The 15,739-nt window shown below is 45.9% G+C and overlaps 1 protein-coding gene across 3 annotated transcripts in view; it reads right to left on the bottom strand.

Annotated features, from left to right (window-relative positions):
- The window catches only part of LOC308278682 (glycine receptor subunit alpha-4), a gene marked incomplete at both ends in the record, with an annotated part of 31,844 nt that overhangs the window by 11,992 nt on the left and 4,113 nt on the right, over positions 1 to 15,739 (bottom strand). For 2 of the 3 annotated variants that reach the window (XM_080718609.1, XM_080718608.1), the window contains 6 exons: positions 4,918 to 5,132; positions 10,942 to 11,082; positions 12,699 to 12,781; positions 12,911 to 13,134; positions 13,750 to 13,817; positions 14,304 to 14,434. In XM_080718609.1, the coding sequence (XP_080574735.1) occupies positions 4,918 to 5,132; positions 10,942 to 11,082; positions 12,699 to 12,781; positions 12,911 to 13,134; positions 13,750 to 13,817; positions 14,304 to 14,434 (862 nt within the window). Of the gene's footprint in view, positions 1 to 4,917; positions 5,133 to 10,941; positions 11,083 to 12,698; positions 12,782 to 12,910; positions 13,135 to 13,749; positions 13,818 to 14,303; positions 14,435 to 15,739 lie in introns of those variants that run through there. The other variant, XM_080718607.1, reaches the window with a different exon arrangement.

Genomic DNA, 15,739 nt, shown 5'->3' with positions numbered 1-15,739 from the left:
GAAACAGAGTCTCACTAAATTGCTAAGGCTGGCCTCAAACCCGCACTCCGCCTATGTGAGCCTCCCAAGTACTGGGCTTGTGGGCATGCCACCCAGCTTAGGATACTGCGTCTTTTGGAAAGCCTTCCCTGACCATCGCAGACTGTGTTGGTTATCCTGCTGGATGTGCCTAGGTTACCTCTTCCTTCTTAGCGTCCATCGCATACCTGGCCATTTTCCTCCACTAGACTGTGAGCCCTTCCATGGCAGCGACTGTGTCTGTATTGTTCATCGTTCTATTCAATGTTCAGCTGAGTCTTGACACACAGTAAACTTTTTTGTACATGCTCTACTGGGGATGGAACCCACGGGCATTCTACCTCTGGGCTATACCCCCAGCCCTATTATATTTATTTTATTTTATTTTATTTTATTTTATTTTATTTTATTTGGTGGTACTGGGGTTCCTGGAAACCCTTCTACCTCTGGGCTACACTCCCAGACCTATTTTATATTTTTTATTTGGAAACAGGGTCTCTTAAGCCAGTGAGGCTGCCTTCGAACCTGAGCGATCCTCCCGTCTCCGCCTCCCGAGTGCGGGGATTACAAGCGTGCGCCACCACACCCAGCTTATATTTTTTATTTTAAAGCAGGGTCTCCTTAAGTGGTGGAGAGCTTCACTAAGTTACTGAGGTTGGCCGTGAACCTGTGATCCTCCTGTTTCAGCCTTACAGGTACTGGGATTACAAGCATATGCCGTTATGCCCAGCTTTTAAACATTTTTTTTTTTAATAAATGAATGAGTGGATGGTTTAGCAACGTTCTTTTCTCTGCTGGCTTCTATTTTCTCTCTCTCTGCCCTCCTTGCTACTACCTGGAGCTGATGGGCATGGAGATTTCCAGATTTAGAGAAAATTGAGTCCTTCCTCCTGGCTGCAAATTTAGGGCTACTCTGCCAGCCTCCGACAGAACTTCCATTTCTCCCTTCTTGTTTGCTCTGAGTCACCTGCAATAGGATACCAAGGGCCTGACAAAGAGATAGTTATCAGTATTTTTCTCCCATAAGGGCAAAGGAATAGTCTTCTAAGAGCATGAGGAATGGACATCCTAGCTGAGTTTCTCTACAAAACAAACCTCTGCCACTTTCATCCTGGACACACCATTATTCCATCCGGAGTGGACTGGTGTGGTTTTCAGAAATCCCTGGCTTGCCTCATCTCTTTCCTTGGGTCTCCAACCAAACCTAAGGTTACATAAACTTAAAAGTAAGCAGAAAGCTGGGTGTGGTGGTGCATGCCTGTAATCCTGGTACTTGGGAGGCTGAGACAGGAGGATCACAAGTTCGAGGGCAGCCACAGCAGCTTAGTGAGACCCTGTTTCAAAATAAAAAGGGCAGAGGGTATATCAGGATGGTAGAATGCCCCGGGTGCAATCCCCAGTACCCAAACAAAAACCAAAACCAAACCAACAACCACAGAGAGCTGGAGCCGGAGGTTGGCAGGGTTGCATGTGCCTGTGATCTCAGTACTTTGGACGCTGAGACAGATTTCAGGTTTGAGTGCTGTGTCAGCATCTTTGTGAGAGCCTGTTTCAAAAATATAAAAAATAAAAAAGAACTGAGCTTGTAGCTCAGAGATAGAATCCTCCTGGGTTTGATCTCTAGTACCACCAATAATATAAAAAGCAATAATAATAAATAAATTTTTTTTGTGGTACTAGGGGTAGAACCCAGGGGCTTTTCTATCTCTGGGCTATACTCCCAGCCCTATTTTATATTTTATTTGGAAACAGGGTCTCACTAGGTTGCTGAGAGCCTCACTAAGTAGCTGAGGCTGGCTTTGAACCTGTGCAATCCTCCTGTCTCAGCCTCCCAAGAGCTGAGATTACAAGCATGCATCCACGCCCAGACATTATAATAAATTTTTAAAAAGATAGGGCTGGGGGTGTAGCTCAGAGGTAAAGCAGTATAAAAACAAACTAAACCAACCAACCAACCAACCAAAAACAAACAAACAAACAAACCAGAGTGAGCAGAAGCTCTTTCTTTTCCTCACTGAGCCCCTTGATCTGTGGGGCTGGCTAACGGGACTCTTTGGTTTGAGGTACATGCCTGGGTGTTTCACTTACTGGCCAATGAGGCCATAAAAAACGTCATTGAAATCTGACAAGAAGGCACCAAATGTTGCAAGCAAACAATCTTCCAACAAAGTCTCCATTTTCCAAATGAGGAAACTAAGTGGTTCCTGGGAGCAGATGGATTGTGCTCACTCACAGGAGGGGACCAGAAAAGAAAGTTCTTTTGGCAAGAAGAAGGCATAAATTGCAGTAGCTCCCTGACTTAGGGATGAATCTCTTCGCACGGCAGAAGCAATAAACTAGGGCAGGGTTCTTTGGGCTGAACTACTTTCCGCCTCTTGTCTCCATAACATGGCCACCATAGCCCAGCCTGGGATCTGTGGCCCTTGCCTAAAGGCCGGCCTAGTTTTAAGGGCCTCATCGGTAACCCTGTCCATCTAGGAAACATATTTGCAGAAAGTGACCCCAATTTCTACTTGGACATTTGATACTCATCGAAGCCTTGTCACAGTTTATCCCTATAGAGCTGGGAAAACCTCAAAGTTTGCCCAGCAAATAAAAAATAATCAGAGGTAGTACTAGCTGGTTCAGTCCCAGAACCATCACTAAATACTTTCAACTCTGATACTGAAAACTATAATAATAGCTGACATTGTTGTATTGAGTACTTGTTATATACCAAACACTGTCCTGCATGTTTATTTTTTTGTAATAACCCTACAAAAAGATAACAGTCCTTTTTTTCTTCTTCTGAGCTACATCTCCAGCCTTTAAATTTTTTTTGTTTGTTTTGAAATAGGGGTCTTTCTAGGTTGCTGATAATCTCATTAAATTGCTGAGGCTGGTCTTGAACCTTCCATCCTCCTGTCTCAGCCTCCCAAGTACCGGAATTATAAGAATGTGCCACTAAGCACCAAAGAGGTAACATTCTTATTCCTATCTAGCAAATAAGACACTTGAGAACTTAAGGAATTTATCTAAGGTCACAGTTTTTGGTACTGGAGAATAAACCCAGGGGTATTCTACCTCCAAGCTACATCTCCAAGCCCTTTTTATTTTGAAATAGGTTCTCACCAAATTCCCAAGGCTGGCTCCGAACCTGTGATCCTCCTATCTCAGTCTCCCAAGCACTGGGATTACAGTTGTGCACCACCGTGCCTGGCTGGTTACACTATTGGTAAATGATGAGGCTAGGATTTAACCCCAAATTTGGTTGACTTTTATTCCCTACATGTAACCACTACTTCTCCCATATAGCAAATTCATAAATTTACTATGGATGTTCCAGACTTCCCCCTGCTTAAGTCCCTAGTTTAAAAAAGAGCCTTATTAGGAACACGTACTGAGAGATGAGAGATCACAGCGCCTGGTCCCCACCAAATGAAAACGAGAGCGAATATGTTTACTGCAAGATCCACGAGGGCCTGTGTTGCTTTTGATTCTCATGATTTCTCCATGACTAAGTCCAGTGCCTCGCACACTGTACATGTTCAATAAATATTTATTGACTACACGAATGGCCTCGTTCCTGGTTTTACTCAGAGCCTTGCTGACTGTAAGGACTTTGAGGTGACCTCGAAATTCCCAGGCAGGGAGAACAGTTCCCAGTCCCATCAGCACAAATCTTTCTGCGTAATCAAAACATCACTAGGCCCCAGATGACCAGAGTCTGCTGCCTTTAATTGCTATTTGCTACCTCAAAATTTTCTCATCCCCAAAGAATAGACACCATATCTGGAGCCTTTGTAATAGTATCTTAGTACTGACATAGTTATAGGATAGAAGTTGGCTCCAAATCCTGATACTTCTTTGGTTGTGTCTGGCAGAATATGACCCTGAGAAGGTCATTTTACCTCTCTGGGCTGTATTCTCATTTGCACCATGAGAGAGTGGGACTTTTTATTTACTAAGGGTCTTTTGGCATGCTAGTATTTCCTGAAGAAAGTCCAGGTAAGTAAGATACTGTCACTCCTCATTCCCTAGCTAGGCAGCATCCCTGGCATTGCTAGTAATGGCATTAGCAGAATGTAGTGGGAGTAGAGGGAATGTTGAATGTCTATTCTTTTTTTTTTCATGACACTGGGGATTGAACCCAGGGCACCCCAACCTTCTCTTTTTGAAACAGATTCTCGATAAGTTGCTGAGGCTCTCAGTAGGTTGCTGAAACTGACCTTGAACCTGCGCTGATCATATCTCAGCCTCCCAGGTACTGGGATTAGAGGCTTACTGGGATTTCACCCTTAGATCCAAGGTCAATAGTGAGGAGGAGGTAGTGGGAGCATGGGATGAAATGGGAAAGGGGGGTGTTTCCCTCTTGGGACCCCCCTCCCCTTTTTGGGAGCTGTTCTCTCTCTCACAGGTCGTGTTAGCCCTGAGAGAAGGCAGAGTGCAACTGAGGGCACGTGGCCCGGGATGCTCTCAGGTAGTGACCTGAAGGCCTCTGCTGGACATCAAGGCTGACCAGGGCCCCTAGGGGTGACCTGCACCTCTTTTCTGGCAGGTCGCGTGGACTCTGGGAGAAAGTAGTTTGCAACTGACGGCACTTGGCTCGGGCCACACTTGGGTAGTGAGCTAAAGGCAGCTACTGGACATCAGAGACCTGACAGCCCAAGTGGTGTTCTGCCACTTTCCCCATCCCTTTCTGGCAGATGGCGTGGACTCTGGAAGAAAGCCGCCTGTAATTGAAGGCATTAGGCTTGGGCTACTCCCAAGTAATGTTCTGAAGGCAGCGGCTGGACATCAGAGACCCGACAGGCCCTTTGGGGTGTTCAGCCATCTTCCTTATTCCCTGCTGCTTCCAATAAACCTTTTACTCCCCTTCAAAAAAATGGGAAAGGGGAATCTTGAATGGCAAACATTCACCTTAGGCAAAGAGGCCCGGGAACCAGAGCTTTGGGTTGTCATGGTGAGCACCGTGGTGATACCGAGGCCTACACGGGCAGGAGCAGCGTCCATGTTGATCCAGAAGGAGACCCAGGACAGGATGACAATGAGTAAGCTGGGGATATACATCTGAATCAGATAGTAGCCCATCTGCCGCTCCAGGTGAAACTTTACCTCGATGCAGGTGAATTTCCCTGCAGAGAGAGAGGTGAAGTATCAGGCTCCCAACCTTCAGCTGATCTTTAGGGGTCAGGACTAGGGTGGCCCTATATCTGATGGCCAGCCTCTGGACACTTCGGCTGGGCCAATAAATGAGCCTGTCGCAATGGCTACAGGTAGTGCCAGATGCGTGTACTAAGAAAGTTCTCATGATGGCCATGAAGGACTTTCACTCTTGCTGCCAGCACTTTATCTCTGTGCTACTAGGTATTGAACCTCCAAGCTACACCCTCAGCCCTTTTTTTAATTTCTTTTATTTTGAAAGAGGGCCTTGTTAAATGGCTGAGGGTCTTGCTAAGTTGCTAAGGCTGGCCTCAAACCTGCGATCCTCCTGTCTCAGCCTCCCAAGTACTGGGATGACAGGCAGGCGCTACCGTGCCTGGTGCTCTCAGCCTTTTAGCTTCCATTAGAGGGTCTTTTGTGTAACACAGCAAAGACGATTAAGAGTAAGAAGCCTCTGGAGTCGGACTAGCTGGGTTTGCATCTTGAACTTTACAATTATTAGTTTAATAATAACACACACACCTTAAGAGGTATGTGTGTGTATGTGTGTGTGGTAATGGGGATGGAACCCATTCTACCTCTGAGCTACACCCTCAGCCCTATTTTTATTCTTTATTTTGAAAGAAGGTCTCACTAAGTTGCAGAGGGCCTCACTAAGTAGCTGAGGCTGGCCACAAACCTGCAATCCTCCTATCTCAGCCTCCCAAGTACAGAGATTGCAAGCCACAATGCCCCGCTTTATAATACTTTTATTGATGCATTATAGTCTTGTAGTCTCACATCGCAATTATTATTTTTTTTAATAGGCTCTCACTAAGTTGCCGAGAGCCTGGCTAAATTGCTGTGGCTGGCTCCAAACCAGCAATCCTACTGTCTCAGCCTCCCAAGTACTGAGATTACAGGTATGCACCGCCATTCCTGGCTTAGTATATTTTAAGAATATACTTTTAGAAATATACGAATCTTTAACAAAGCTAAAGATTTGAGCCGGGCGTGGTGGCGCACGCTTGTAATCCCCGCTCTTGAGAGGCTGAGACAGGAGGATCGCACAGGTTCGAAGCCAGCCTCAGCTAATTAGCGAGGCTCTCAGCAACATAGTGAGATCCTGTTTCCAAATAAAATATAAAATAGGTCTGGGAGTGTAGCCTGGAAGTGGAAAGCCTCTGGGTTCCACCCCCAGTACCACCAAAAAAAAAAAGAAAAATTTTTTGTGGCACTGGGGATTAAATCTAGGGTCATTCGGAGCTATGCCCCCAGCCTGATTTTATTATTTTTTGCAGTACTGAGGATGGAGCTCAGGTGCATTCTACCTCTAAGCTTCACCCCCAGCCCTATTTTTTATTCTTTATTTTGAAACAGGATCTCACTGAGTTGCGGAGGGCCTCATTAATTTGCTGAGGCTGGCTTTGAACGTGCGATCCTCCTGTCTCAGCCTCCCAAGTACTGGGATTACAAGCATGTGCCACCATACCCGGCTTCCTTTTTTTTTTTTTTTAACCTTCAGTTTTCTTACCTGCTAAACAGAATAATTACAGCCGGGCATGGTAGCATGGGCCTGTAATTCCAGTACTCGGGAGGCTGAGAGGAGGATTGCTGGTTTGGGGCCAGCCACAGCAACTGAGCAAGGCCCTCAGCAATTTAGTGAGACCTCATTTCAAAAAGAAAACATCAGGATTGGGATATAATCTCAGAGGTACAATGACCCTGGGTTTGATCCCCAACACCAAAAAAAAAAAAAAAAAAAACCCAAAAAACAAACAAATACAAAACACCCAACAAAAACAACAAAAAATAAAACTCAGTGTAATTACAATCTCAATCCCAATCCTGGGCTATTAGAAAAAGTAATCAAGATAATGTATTTGAGGTGCTGAATTCATAGGTAGATGTTATTATTGTTATATCCTTATTAAGAAAGCAATTAGTTTAGATTCCACTTAGATCTCAGCAGTCTTGCTTGCACCTGCAGGTACCCAGAAGCCCTGTAGTCACAGTGCTGGCATAAACACTATGTTTTAAGCAAGTGAGAAGAGCCACATAGTGAACATTTGGCAGCAGTGGCCAGCAAAGACCGGCTCTGGACGGTGGGCAGCAGCTTCCCACAAAGCCGCCGGCAGAAGCACTTTATTCCACTAACACACTGTGCGCTGGCCCCAGGCACCTGCACCTGTGCTCAGCCTTGCCTGCCAGCCATCTGGATTTTACCCCTCTTCCCTTGGCTCTGAGGCTAAGAAACAGTAGCTTATAGCTTCTCTCAGAGGCAGAGGCTAAGGACATCTCAAACAAAAAGGAGAAGCCGGGCGTGGTGGCGCACGCTTGTCATCCCAGCATTCAGGAGGCTGAGACAGGAGGATCCGGGTTCACAGACAGCCTCAGCTACTTACTGAGGCCCTCCGCAACTTAGTGAGCCCCTGTTTCAAAATAAAGAATAAAAACTAGGGCCGGGGTGTATCTTGGGGGCAGAATGCCCCCGGGTTTCATCCCCAGTACCACAAAGAAAAGAAAAAAAAAAAAAAACGGGGAGAAGATGTGTACACTCATCCCTGGGTAGCCCTGGAGGATTGGTTCAAGGACCCCTCTGCAGAGACCAAAAATCTGTGGACGTTCAGGTCCCTTATGTAGAATGTCATAGTATTTGCCTATAACCTATGTAACTTCCTCCTGTGTCTCTTAAATAATCTCCGGTACTTATAATAGCAGCACAATGTAAACGCTATGTAGTTTATCTACTGTATTGTTTAGGGAATAATGACAAAGAAAATAAGCCAGTACGAGCGAGCTGGGCGCGGTGGCGCACGCTTGTGATCCCCGCGCTTGGGAGGCGGAGACAGGAGGATCGCGCAGGTTCGAAGCCAGCCGCGCTGGTGTAAGAGACCCTGTTTCAAAACTATAAGAAAATACGTCTGGGAGTGGAGCCCGGAGGTAGAAGGGCTTCCAGGAACCCCAGTACCACCAAAATAAATAAATAAATAAATAAATAAATAAATAAGCCAGTACATACTTAGCATAGATACATTTTTCATCTTGAATATTTATTTTCTTTCTCTCGCCTCCCTCCCTCCATCCTTCGTCCCTCCCTCCCTGCTTCCCTCCCTCCTTTCCTTCCTTCCATTCATCGGCCTTTTTTGTGTATGTGGTACTGGGGGCAAAACCCAGGGGCATTCTCCTTCTCAGCTACATCCCCAGTCTTTTTTTTATTATTTTATTTTATCGTTTTTGTGGTACTGGGTATTGAACCCAGAGGCATTCTAACTCTGAGCTGCACCCTCATCCCTATTTTATTTTAATTTTCAAAACAGGGTCTCGGTAGGTCGATGAGAGTCTCGCTAAGTTGCTGAGCTTGGTCTCAAACCTGTGATCCTCCTGTCGCAGTCTCGCAAGTACTGGGATTACAGGTAAGCACCACCACACCTGGATATTGTTTTATTTGGAAACAAGATGTTGCTAAATTGCTGAGGCCGGCCTCATACCTATGATCCTTCTGCCTCAGCCTCCCAAGTACTAGAATTATAGGCCTGCACCACTATGCCTGGCTCCTTCCAAGATTTGAAAATGCATATTTTAGTTTGTTCCTTTTATTACAATATAATCATTCTGTGTATATAACTGAATGTTACCTTTTTTTATTCGTACTTTCTCATGTGGATATAAGCACCTCACAAAAAGTCTGACTACTATTGGACCAAGCAGGTACACTATGTAATTTACTTAACCTCTGTCCTATTGGTGGCTATTTAAAATAATTCCAAGTTTTTGCCAGTATAAACAGCGACCTGGAGCCCTCTTTAAGTCTAAAGTCAATGTGATATTTTACAGTATTTTCTTGTAATACAGTTCTAGGAGTGAAATTCCTCTATAAACAAGGAAGAAAAAAATGTTTGGTTTCTAGACTGAAGTTTCTCAGAGTACCATGGTTCCTGTACCACCTGCTCAGAATCCTCAGGATGCTTGTTAATGAGCAAATTTCTGGCCATCACCCCTGGCACGTGGAATCACGATCTCTGAGAGAGCCTAGGAGTCAACGTCTTAACAGACTCTCCAGGGGAATATATTGTGTACTAAAATTTGAAAACCACTGACCTACATACAAATAGCCAATTTTCTCACCCTAAAAGTTTATACAAATTTCTTCTTTATTTTTAATTTTTTTATTTATTTATTTTTTTGGTGGTACTGGAGATGGAACTCAGAGGCTTTCTACCTCCGGGCTATACTCCCAGACCTTTTATATATTTTATTTGGAAATAGGGTCTCACTAAATTGCTGAAAGCCTCACTAAGTAGCTGAGGCTGGCTTCGAACCTGCGCGATCCTCCTGTCTCAGCCTCCCAAGCGCGGGGATTACAAGCGTGCGCCACCACGCCCGGCTCTCTTCTTTATTTTTTAAATTCAGTGCACTGTTTCTCTCCCCACAGCCCTATATACCCTTACATAGCTGCACACACATGTCGTTAGAGAGCACGTGTACATCCTCACACCATAAGAAGGACCTAGCCTCTCTCTCTCTTTGGCTTGCTCCCTCTGTCTTAAGGTCCAAGCTCCTCATAGCCAAATTGCCAGGGGAAATGAAGAACCAGCAATTCTAAGCGAAGCTTCAGAGGGCAGATACTCAGGCAGGAAAGCAGCCCCTCTTCACACCTGAGAAAGAAGCCAGTGCATAGGAGCTGGCAGTGGGAGGCGTGAGTGATAAGCTGGCTGCTGTCCTCGGGCCTGTTTCTTCTCAGTTCAGTGCATCCATTGACTGCTCCCAAACCTGGATTCCTTCAACTCTTACACAAAGTTGGCCCCAATAAAAGTAGGACATTCCTGCCACTCACTGTCACAGGCCCATACATTCTGTCACACGTGAGAAGGATGAGAATGTGGGCCTTGGAGTTTGAATTCTAAATCTGCAATTCAGTAGCTATGTGACTTGGACAAATGACTTAACCTCTTAGAACTTCACTGTTCTCTCTCTAAAAAAAAATTGATAATCACTACCACCATGACAGAATGTGTGTATCTAGCACCATATCTCACCTAGATTGGTATATAGCGCCATGTTGTGTATATAGCATCATATCTCACCTAGATTGGTATATAGCGCCATGTTGTGTATATAACACCATATCTCACCTAGATTGGTATATAGTGCCATGTTGTGTATATAGCATCATATCTCACTTAGATTGGTATATAGCGCCATGTTGTGTATATAGCATCATATCTCACCTAGATTGGTATATAGCGCCATGTTGTGTATATAGCATCATATCTCACCTAGATTGGTATATAGTGCCATGTTGTGTATATAGCATCATATCTCACCTAGATTGGTATATAGCGCCATGTTGTGTATATAGCATCATATCTCACCTAGATTGGTATATAGCGCCATGTTGTGTATATAGCATCATATCTCACCTAGATTGGTATATAGCGCCATGTTGTGTATATAGCATCATATCTCACCTAGATTGGTATATAGCGCCATGTTGTGTATATAACACCATATCTCACCTAGATTGGTATATAGCGCCATGTTGTGTATATAACACCATATCTCACCTAGATTGGTATATAGCGCCATGTTGTGTATATAGCATCATATCTCACCTAGATTGGTATATAGTGCCATGTTGTGTATATAACACCATATCTCACCTAGATTGGTATATAGCGCCATGTTGTGTATATAGCATCATATCTCACCTAGATTGGTAGCGGCCGGCTGCCTTGTCCTCTTGCCTCCCTTCTGTACACCCTCCTGTGCTCCCCAGCCAGTAGAAAGCCCAGGTCTTACCTGTGTTGTAGTGCTTGGTACAGTAGCCCAGGTCCTTCTCATCCCGCAGGATAAACTGAGGCAGAGTTAGCCCCTCAGCCACTTGGACAGCAGGAGCATCTTCCAGCCATTCAAACATGAGGTCATTCATGGTATAGCCAACTGCAATTGACGGAGATGACCAAGAGCCATGGAGTGTGAGTGTTAGGTGGGGGTAGGGAATGGGTCAGAACTGGCAGGAGAGAATAGAGGAGCAGGGCCCAGGGGTTAGGAACTGTGTACTCATGTTGGAAATGGAGATTTTTCTGGAGAGGATATTTGTCCAATAGTCTCCTGGTCCACCCTAAGTGGATAAGTCTGGAAGATTCTTACCTAGTTAGCAAGCTTGAGAGAAATTATTCTGGCAGGCCTAGAACGAAGGCCGAGAGGGTTGGAAAGATGTCAAGGGCCCCAGCTGGGAACCTCCTGCCATATCTCAGGCCCAGAGGAGTAAGCCTGTGTACCGACCACATGTCTCAAGCTGAGCCAGCCTCAGAACCAGGGCTCCTGCCACTTCACCTCAGGGAGGAGAGAGCTATTTATATCCTGCCAGTCATGCATGGGACAATGTGCGTACCACTGACTCCCTCGCCAGGGCCTTGAATTGGGACGAATTGCGAGTTAGCATCTGAACCTGCCAAGTCTCTTGCAGAAAGCTAGCAGTGAACGAAGGCTCGTGTCACATCCAGGACCATATCCTCACATTTTCAGGAGAGACGGAAACAGCAATACCAAGGCGCACAGCATCCTGTGTAGGGCCTTGACCCGGAGTAAGTGTGTGTGTGTGTGTGGGGGGGCCTTAAGCAAGTCACTTCCCTTCTGTAAAATGATCGCCACAGCAGGTGCTCTACAGAGTTTTCAAAGTTGCTGTGAAGCGATTGTAACATATGGATGTGAATGTGGTTTTAAGAACTCCAGAGAAAGCAGAGTGTGGGGCACACACTTGTAATCCTAGTGCTTGGGAGGCTGAGAAAGGAAGACTTTAGGTTCAAGGCCAGCCTCAGCAACTTAGTGAGACCCTGTTTCAAATAAAAAAATATTTTAGTCAGGTGTAGTGGCGCATGCTTGTAAGCCCAGTATTTGGGAAGCTGAGACAGAAGGATCGCAGATTTGCAGCCAGCCTCGGCTACTTAGTGAGGCCCTCCACAACTTAGTGAGAACCTGTTTCAAAATAAAATAAAAAAAATAGGGCTGGGGTGCAGCTTGGAGGTAGAATGCTCATGGGTTCAATCCCCTGCACTGCAGAAAAAAAAAACATTTTAAATGGTTTGGGGGTGTATCTTATAGGCAGAATGCCCTAACAGAGATATTAGTATATATTACTGGTGCCTTCCCACACCCCAGCCCTGTAGAAAAGGCAGATTAGAAAATAGTTCGGTTTAGCCGGGCGTGCTGGTGCACACTTGTAATCCTGGCATTTGGGAGGCGGAGACAGGAGGATCATGGTTCATGGACAGCCTCAGCTACTACTTAGTGAGGCTCTTTGCAACTCAGTGAGACCCTGTTTCAAAAATAAAAGAATAAAACAAATAGAGCCGGGAGTGTAGCTCGGAGGTAGAATGCCCCTGGATCCATCCCCAACACCGCCAAAAAAAAAAAGTAATAATAATAGTAAGGAAGATAGTGTGGTTATGGGAAAACACACTGGGCCGGGTGTCTGGGAGCCCTGACTGTGTGCCTAGGTAAGTCCCTCCCCATTCCCGTCTGGAATACCATGAGGTGACTCTAGAGACACTTACAGCTTTCCAGCTGCATCGTGCAGGTCTGGATGTCCATGGGGAAGTTCTTGAGGTCCATTGGGCAGGACAAAATGAGGGTCAATCTGGTGGGGATGGTAAGAAAGAGGTGATATCAGCCACTGGGGTGTAGCACCACCCAGAGGCCCCTCCTCTCACCCCTCAGCTCCATCTAGCTTCTTTCTCCTGCCACAAACTCTCCTGGCCTTCCATACCTGATGCTATAGAGCACATTTCCATTCTTGAAGATGCGCAGTAGCTTGTTGTCTGTGGTCACCTCATGGAAGTTGGCCCCTTTCTCATTGGCGAAGAATAGATCTGGCTTCCAGATAGAGTCCAACATGGAGGGGTCGAGGTCGAGAGAGTCATCGGGATATTCCCGGTAAGCCAGGCGTGGGTCATTCCACTGCTGCCGCAAGAAGACATTGACCCGGTAGTCCTGGGAGGGTGAGGAGATCGCTCCATCAGAGGCAGTACATTTCCCAGGGGCCCACAAGCCTATATAGGAAGGACGGCCATGAGCAGAAAGCACTGGGGGCACATCTTGGGGGAGATAGTAGTCATTTTCCACTGGAGAAGGAGCCTGCCTTGGGCTGATATGGCAAGATGGGAAGGGAACGACATTTAGTTAAGTATCTACTATGTGCCAGGCTCTCTGCTAAGAGATCCATTTATGTGCATCATCTAATTGTGAGGAGGGTGCTACCACGTTCTCCATTTTACCTATGAGCAGCTGAGACCAAGAGAGATTTTAAGTAGATTTGCCTAACACCACTATTTGGTGGCAGAATGAATATCTGAACCCGGGTTTGTCTGATTCCAAAGCCTGTGTTCTGCACAGAGCTACTTCACATGTTTGAGCATCTGCTGCTTAGCTGGTTTAGCCACAGAAAGCCAGGCTAGGGGAAAACGTCCTCTCAGTGACCAACTTCAGACATCACGGCTTTAACCATGATCATAAAATAGGAAGAGGAGAGCAGAGGTAGGAAATGCTTGTCTGGTGGGCTTCCCCGTTCACACAGGAGTGGAAGTGGGGAACAGGAAGACCCCTTACCATGGTGGTCTCGGTGACAGAGCCAAAACTGTTGATGAAGATGTTGCAGGTCACGTTCACGGGTGGGCCTAAGGGTAGCAAAGCACAGCCCATTGGCAGGACATTCCAGGAAGTTGAGAGCTGGTTCCAGGCCTCCCGGCCTGAGCTTCAGGCCAGGGCACTGCTGGGAGAAGACAGCGCCGGCTACACATGCCCATGAGCCACAGGGATGGGAAGCTTTTCCTTTTTTTTCTTTTCTTGAATTAGGGATCAAACCCTAATACAAGGGCCATTCTACTTCCAAGCTACACCCCCTATCCTTTTTATTTTGCAACATGGCCCTGCTAAGCTGCCGAGGCTGACCCCAAATGAAATGATTCTCCTGTCAGCCTCCAAAGTACTGGGATTACAGGCCTGTGGTACTGCGCCCGGCAGAGGAGGCTCTTTCTGAGCTGTAAAGACTAGTACTGGACCTCCAGCCTCCTTCCCTGTGGCAGGCCACAGGGGCTGGCTGGGTAGCGTGCCACCAAAAGTGGTGAGGAGGGAAGAGCTTTTGTGGAATGTATGTTTCTTACCTTTAAAATTGGGCCGAATCCTGGCATCGTATCCAGATGTTCGCCCCATAAGCTTGTCCAGGAAATCAGAGGGGGACATGGGCTGGGATGCCTTGGTCCCAGATTTGACATCCTCCTTTGCCAGGGCCACCCTTAACAGTGGAGAAAAAGAATTTTGAGGTCAGTTGTATTCTGCATTTATCACACACACCCCCATGTACCGTTGATTGTCTTCCCATTTAAGAGGAGGATGAGAGAGGATAGGTCTCTGGGTACCAATGTGCAAACTAAGGAAAACAAAAATAGCCATAAGCCAACACCCTTGAAAAGGGTTTTCTTATAGATTAGATCATTTTACCTCTACAGTTCCCATTGAGATGGGGGTAAGGACTGTTCATTCCATTTTACATATAAGAAAACTGAAACTTAAAAAGGAGTGACTTGAACCTGGTGCAGTGGCACATGCCTGTAATCCTAGTACTTGGGAGGGTGACACAGGAGGATCTTAGGTTTGAAACCAGCTTCAGCAATTTAGGCAAACATGCGGCAACTTAATGAAACTCCTGTTTCAGAGTAAAAATGGCCAAGGGTGTAGCTCGGGGGTAGAATGCTTCTTGGTTCAATCCCTAGTGCAAAAAAAAAAAAAAAAAATAGAAGGACATTATGCTAAGTGAGATTAGTCGGTCACAAAAAATAAGAAATCAGATGCTTTCCCTAATAGGTGAAAGCTAAGGAGAAATGGGCCATAGCAGGAACTCTAGATGAAAAAGGAAATCCTATAGATGAACAAATAAGACGACCTAAAGGAGGGGATGGGAGGGGGGAAGAAGGAAACTCTCTAAAGCACACGATGTAATTAAACATATCGAAGTCAACCATTAAGCCAAGCATGGGAAGGAGGGACGGGGAGGGAACGGGGTGGGAATCGGGTAGGGGCTAACTGGGAGATGTGTGCATGTATGTACACACAAGATTTTTTTTTTACCACATTATGATGTATGACTACAAAGCACCAATAAAAAAATTAATAAAAAAGGAGTGACTTTCTCAAAGTCTCAGAGCTACTATGTGACCATGTCAGGACTTGAACACTGTGCTGAGGCCTAATCCAGTGCTCTCTTCCTGAAAGTGTGTTTAGATCACTCAAAGAAGAGCCTTCCACAATGTTTTGTGCATAACGGAGGTATTGTGATGTTTGGCTCATCTGGCCTAGCCAAGGATGGGAAGGGCTGGAGGACAAACTGCATCCCTGAGAGGTGGTGTCCGTTGCTTGGGCTTCATGTGAGACGGCTCTGGATCTAGGATCCAGCTTCCAAAGACGGAGGCTCAGCTTCTGGTGTTTGTTGTAGTAGGAAGCTATTTTTTAGTTCTGGGCTATGGTCACTGCGGGTAGGTGAACTCAGTTGTAGTGAGGAGGCAGGGCTCTCTGGGCTTGAGAGAGCGTCCTAGTAAGGTGG

The sequence above is a fragment of the Muscardinus avellanarius genome (genome assembly GCF_963383645.1).
Source record: "Muscardinus avellanarius genome assembly, chromosome: X".
NCBI classification, from domain to species: domain Eukaryota; kingdom Metazoa; phylum Chordata; class Mammalia; order Rodentia; family Gliridae; genus Muscardinus; species Muscardinus avellanarius.
The sequence above is the reverse complement of the archived record's forward strand: the minus strand, read 5'-3'. Positions and strand labels throughout refer to the sequence as shown.